The 6,744-nt window shown below is 38.2% G+C and overlaps 1 protein-coding gene across 1 annotated transcript; it reads right to left on the bottom strand.

The window, feature by feature from the left end:
• Positions 1 to 1,669: 1,669 nt before the first annotated feature.
• Positions 1,670 to 5,034, bottom strand: LOC104519098 (cytosolic 5'-nucleotidase 1B; the record flags this gene model as incomplete). The annotated part of the gene is made up of 4 exons (XM_010170960.1): positions 1,670 to 2,399; positions 3,406 to 3,590; positions 4,274 to 4,396; positions 4,905 to 5,034. Coding segments are annotated over 4 exons (777 nt in total), but the record flags the coding sequence as incomplete, so codon positions are not given.
• Positions 5,035 to 6,744: the final 1,710 nt, after the last annotated feature.

Below are 6,744 nucleotides of genomic sequence, written 5' to 3'. Positions count from 1 at the left end.
TTATTCACAGATTTACATGCTTACCCTGTCAAGCATGAGACACTCACCTTTGGAGCCCTACAGGAATCCAGGAACCCATTAGCCCTTTTCAGTATCAAACCTGAATTGCTGTGTTCAATGAGAGTCAAGTGCCAGCAATCTTTGCACAGCATATATCCTTTCTGTTTTTCTCCACCTAACGTCTATAGCTCTAACAGCTCGTGGATGAAAAACGGCTGATCCATGTTCTGCTTCAACAAGGCAGGACCAGCATTCCTGAAATTTGCAGCCATGCTTCTGTGGTGAAAGTACACACACAATTTATATTCTACAGCTAAGGAATATTTTTTGATTCCTTGCTGATTCTGAGCTCTTACGTAAAAACATCTGCTAATAACATTTTTTATAATCTCCATTTGGCAAGGTAATTATCCCATCCTGGCAGACAACGACCAGGCCTCAGTTATTCATGTCTTCCTCACCTCCTGGCTGGGCTGGGAAATGTGATATGTTCTGGGCATAAAGCCTTTAGCACTTAGGAAATTCCAAGTACACCAGAACTCTGCAGTGCATCCCATCAACAACACATGGTGGTGTGAACACATAAAAAACTTTCTAATTGTCTCTTAGAGTTTCATGCAGGATCAAGGGGTTTGCCTTTGTTTTCAAAGAACTTTGTGGCTTGGACCCAGAACATTTAAAAGATTGCCTGTGTTTCTGGGAGGGAAACCACAATTAATACAATTAAGCTTTCTACAATAAGAGGATAGTTCATCCGGAGAGAAGAGACTTAACTTTCTCAGAGGCTAACGTAAGATTTTGGAATGAATTCCCCCAGGAATCACAGATCATCACACGCCTTCACCAACTTCTACTCCCACTGCAAAGCACATTCTTTTGGTTTTGTCTCTTCTGGTATAAATACACAGCAACAATAAAAATAAAACAGGACACTTGTTCTGGGAAAGAAAGAGAACAAACACCCCCTGACAGATGTTGGTTGTGTCATTTGGAAGGCACTCGGATACATGGATGACACTGAGATACAGGAACTTAGCATAAAAGAGGTAGAATAGACCTACAGTGTAAATTTACATGAATTCATGTTGCAATGGACACTTGTCCCCTGGAAACTCATGTGAGGTTGCCAAACTGAGTTCTCACAGATCACAGAACAGCTGTAAATCCTAAGTGAATCTAGTCAAGGAACAAGGAGTTCCACCAACAGCATTATTTAGGGTAGATTCTCTGCTGTTATAAAGGTATGTTCTAAAGCTTCAGTCTTTGTCCCAGTCAAGATACCCAGAGCATCTCTGACTTCTGCCCAGCTCTATGAAATCTGTTGGGACTTAAGTGCCTTTAAGACTTTTAGCTCTCTCTTAAAGTCAGCTGAAAGTGGTCACTTTTGCTTCTAAATATCCAAATAAGTCAAAAGACACTGATTACAAAAACTCTGCATACAAAATTATGCTAAAACCTCTCCACAGAAAAATGACAATGTTCTGTAAAGCCAGCTTTATTAGAATAGGAAAACAATATAGAAAAATAAAGGGTTCCCGTAAACACAAGATCAAATAAGCTAACGTTTCACTGGAAGCTGAAACCTTGTGATAACAAACCTACTGAACATAAACTTAACAAGCAAACCACCAACAGGTAAACACTTATGTGTAAACTGTGCTTTTGGTAATTTCAGAAATAACCATCAAGAACTAGCATTGCGGCATGATTTTTGTTATAAATAACCCGCCAACAGCTTTTTAGAGAACATATAACTGTTCTCTCTGTCTCTCAAAATATGTCTTAAGCTATAAAAACAGTACAAATCTTTTCCTAATATCAAAAAAACAGTGTGAGATCCAGATGGGTAAAAAACCTAAACTGCTTGAGAAAGCTATTAAAATAACCCTATTAAAAACTTATCTGTATTGAAAATATTTCCTTTAAAGGCTATTCTAGACACAAGTTAAATCTTTAAACATAATGCTTACAATATACAAATGTAGAGGTTTTCAGACATAACTACTGGTACATTAGAGTCTGGCTGAGTTAAGAATCTGATCTTTAATAGTGCCATCCAGTCATGCAGATTTGTGGTACTTCTGAGCAATGCCATAGGGAACATGCGCAGCTACGGTGCCTAATTTCTGTGCTCCTTCAATGTGAAACATCTGGTCATCAAAGAAAATGTGAGGGCGGATTTTCCCCAGGATCGGCCCTTTAGGAGCTCCTGCTAGGAAAAGTGCCTCATCAATCTCCAGACCCCAGCTACGAAGAGTCTTCAGCACTCTGGCTCCAGAGCTTGCCGCACTTCTGGCTGTGACCAGGAAGGTCCTTATAGGACAATTTAATCGTTCGTTTTTTGCATAGAACTTCTTCTGGAGTTTCCCTAGGTCTTCCAGAAAACCTTTCAAAGGACCCTGAGTATGAAATAACAGAAGCATTATTTAGTATTTGACCACAGCTCCCAAAATCATTCTTTTGCTTTATTCCAGATTACCAGTTACATACAAGATTCCTTCCTTGATGCTACACTGCTCAGCAAATTCTCTGTGCAGTATGTCCAAATGGGTCTGCACTCTCACTAGGGATTCACAAACTGGAAAAAAGTTAAAGCCATAATCCTACACGATATGATCAGAAGGAAACTAATTCTCACTAAAGCTTAAAAGATCTCTTATAAATTTATAACTATAATCTCTAACTTAAAAAAATGTTCTCTAAAAACATTTAACTTTTTTTACTATGAGTTATGAGGTTTGGTTTGTTGGTTTTTTTTCTGTGCAAAAACCAGCAAGAGACTTCAGTACATAGACATCACTGAAATCTTTCCAGTTTCATGACAATATTAGAATTACACTCTGATTAAAAGAAGTAAACAATAGTTTGGGACAAATTGCAAGATACTGGACTATCCAGTACTTTCATAAATCAAGCTTTTATTCTGAATTTATACCATTTTTTAACAATAGCAGAATCAGTCTTGCAGTTTAAGCTAATGTTAAAATATCTGTGGTTTTTTTAGACAAACGGCATAGTTCTGCTTGGGAATAAGCAGACATACTACCCTGTTTCAATAACCACAATATCACAGTGTTTGAAATTAACATACCTACACAGTCTGATAAAAAAATAAGCAAGGAAATCAGTAGTAGCCTTTCCTTTTTCTAATTATACAACTAAAATACAACTGTAAGTCCCTGTCTTATATATGCTGTTCTCTCTGAAGTGGAAGATTTGGTGAAAGGATTCTGGTGGGCTCTTTTAAGTCAAACATGCATTTTAAAGATTATCCTTGAAAAAGGAAATAAATAGGGCAATCAGTTTCCACAAAGAAGCATACATACACACTGCAGAAACTGGAGAAAGACAGCAGCAATAAAAGTGAACACATTTTGAAAACTCACTGATTCAAGAAGTACAAACCTGTGCAAGAGGCTTATTTTCATTTAGCTGTTCATGTTCAAAAAATTTATCTAATCCCTGCTCTTTGACAATCTGTTCTGATTCATCAGAAAAGAGAACGGCATCCCCATCGAATGCCACCCTCAACTGTGTATCCGAGTAAGCAACATCCTTGTTGGCAGTGAACATCGTAGCTGATGCAATACCTGAGAATGGATCAGAGAACCTCAGTTAGCATGTCCTGCAAAGTCATTCATTAAACTGTTATCAGTTCAGTTCCAACAACTTATTTATGGTGACTATTTTATACACTAAACAGAAATGATCACTAAAGCTAATTAGTAATGGCTGTTCTTTAACACAAATGCAGGGAAGCTGTCCCACTGACATAATTTCTTAGACACACTTCCTTCCACTTCCATGTAAGAATACACAAAACCAGTCCCCAAGGTGCGCTGCAAATGAGAGAAAGCAGAAAATTCCAAGGAGACAGTTGAGTCAAACTACTTGTTATTTTGTACCTCCTTACAAAACACAGTTGTTTTTTGTTACTTGTATCAAAGATATGACTCAATTCAAGCAGAAGTTGAAGAGAGATGAGTAGTTGTGTATGGGAATTAATTTCTTGTAGCATGGGAGAAAACAGAAAAGTGCAGCAAAGCTAAAGGCTGATTAAATTGTCATTATTGGCAGGCTGAAGGGTCAGAGAGGAAAAATACAGAGAAATAACCTGATTTTATTTGATTAAGCAAAAATAAGTGATGTTTGCACCATACAGGGTTGTGACTCTCTGCATTTGATGAAGCAGCACTACTTTCTGTGACAGACACAAAACATTATATTTTTAACAAGCTCAACAGAGAGACAACAAAAGAAAGTCAATTCAAACCTGCTTCTATAGCTTCTTGCACTTTTTCCGAGTCTGCTGAGAGGTACAAGTTCGTAAGGTATGCAGTCAGGTAACCAATAGGGCTTTTTCCTCCCGTCATACAGAAACGCTCAATCGTTAAGCCTAAAGTAAGAACAGCACAAGGTGTGACTCTGCTTTGACACTACAAACCTGTAAAAGGAACCCAAAGAAGGTACACTAGCCTACAACTGATAGTGAACTTTAAAAAGATCTGTTCACTGTAATTCCACCAAATTAGAAAACTTAAACTGAGTATTACGTTTGATCAATCCTTCCTCCTTGAGAATTTAACACAAAATCCCTCCGAGACAGCAGAATAACTGCTGTGAATGTGTATGTATAGGGGGTATAAATACCAAACAACAAAAAGTTTAAGGACTTTTTTTCAGAAATTAAGATTGACACCTGAAAAATCTAGCGCTTTGGACCAAGTTCTGTTTAATGCTATCTCACTTATGCTGACACCCAAAAATAAATTATCATCCTCTGAGGAATGGGTGTCAGTATCAAAGAAGCTGCTTTTACCAAGGTCAGAACAGGGAAAAGAAAATTAATTCATTTAATTATGTAGCAGCAGGCAGTTCTACAAGGTATTATTTATTTTACTCACCATAGTGATTGATGCTGTTTATGAGTCTCACTCCCACTTGGGCATGGTTATTAGTCATCAGAACGATATCAAATCGTTCTTCATCATCAGGGTACAGCTCAAGAAGCCGGGCATTGACATGCTGCAGTGCCTACAGATTAAAAATGTGGAAGTCAATAGAGAAGAGGAATGTGCCTCAGTTCTTAAACACTGTGAGTCCAGTGACAGGACTGTCTTGAAAGAGAATGTGAAATACCTGATAGTTTAACTTGCTGAACTTGTTTTATTTCTTTCTGCTCTGCTGCTCCCAGAAACCATTTGACTGGGTTCACTTGAAGGGAAGCAAGTAAGTTCCTTTTGGTGAGTTACAGAATTTAACTTGTATCCTTTTTCTTGGGACACCATGATCATCCCGAATAAACCAATGTACTGCTGAACATCATCACAATCTTTATTAATCCTTTTTTTTCTTGTCCACTTGAAACTTGGACTTGGACTTCCTTGTCCATTTGAAAATCTTTCTTGTGAAATCAGGTAGAATCATAGAATCATAGAATTATAGAATGGTTTGTATTGGAAGGGACTTCAAAGATCATCTAGTTCCAATCCCCCCGCCTTCAGCAGGGACACCCTCCACTAGATCAGGTTGCTCAAAGCCTCATCCAGCCTGGTCTTAAACACTTCCAGGGAGGGGGCATCAACAACTTCCTTGGGCAACCTGTTCCAGTGTCTGACCACCCTTACAGTAAAGAACTTCTTCCTAATATCTAATCTAAACCTGCCCTCTTTCAGTTTAAACCCATTTCCCCTTGTCTTGTCATTAGTAGCCCTTATGAAAAGTCCCTCCCCAGCTTTCTTGTAGGCCCCCTTCAGGTACTGGAAGGCCGCTATGAGATCTCCCCGGAGCCTTCTCTTTTTCAGGCTGAACAGCCCCAACTCTTTCAGCCTGTCTTCATAGGAGAGGTGCTCCAGCCCTCGGATCATCAAGAAGGTGTAAAGGAATTTATACGTGCAACTGCTTGTTTTACATGCACAATTGCAAATTTGGGCCACATATTATGCAAAGATTTACTGACACATTTCAGGTGGTCAGGTGTCAAAGACTGTCCTTAATACTCGAGTACAAAATCATATCCTGTCAAACATGATTACCTTGTCAATTTCTAACTGCAATACTGAATGAGACAGATTTTGATTCATTTGAGATCTCTTTAAAGATAATGGTCCAACCTGTTATATCCACAGTTTGGCATTCTTATTTCCTTGACCTTTCATCTGCTCGTCTCTCTCTGTATTCATCTGTTCTCTCATGTTATTTAGAATCTTACCCTTTTGGAGTAAGACTTGCCTTTGCTCTAGGTTTATACACAGACCTCTGCTTTGGGATCTTGGCCCTTGAATGAAATTCCTTGGGATTATGGCAATAAAGTCAACAATGAATCATCAAAGGAATGCAAGATGGGTTAATTTTCATTAAGAAGCTTTAAAAAGTCAGGCCAGTTGTTAAGAATTAAAACATAGATTTCATAATTAAATTCTGGGAATCTCACTTTAAAAAGCATGGCTATGTCATGTGAGACTGTGCTTAGGAAAACTCTTAAGTGTGAGCCTGGTATATGACCTAGGAAAAAAACTTAGTATGTGGTCATAACCCCTTTGTACCTTTTTTCTTTTTGTACTCTCTGCTAATTCTCTACTGCACTAGCAATTTCTTAAAGTATTATAGAATAAGGGGGAGTGGAGGAGTGGGTGACATTTTTTTTTGTCAAATGCCTGTACATTTTGCAGCCCAAGGAGATCCTGGCCTGTGATTAAGATTCTTAAGTGCTAAAAGAATGAGATATAATACTTTTAAGTCAGT

Source organism: Antrostomus carolinensis, unplaced genomic scaffold, assembly GCF_000700745.2.
Source record: "Antrostomus carolinensis isolate BGI_N321 unplaced genomic scaffold, ASM70074v2 scaffold31736, whole genome shotgun sequence".
NCBI lineage: Eukaryota > Metazoa > Chordata > Aves > Caprimulgiformes > Caprimulgidae > Antrostomus > Antrostomus carolinensis.
The sequence above is the reverse complement of the archived record's forward strand: the minus strand, read 5'-3'. Positions and strand labels throughout refer to the sequence as shown.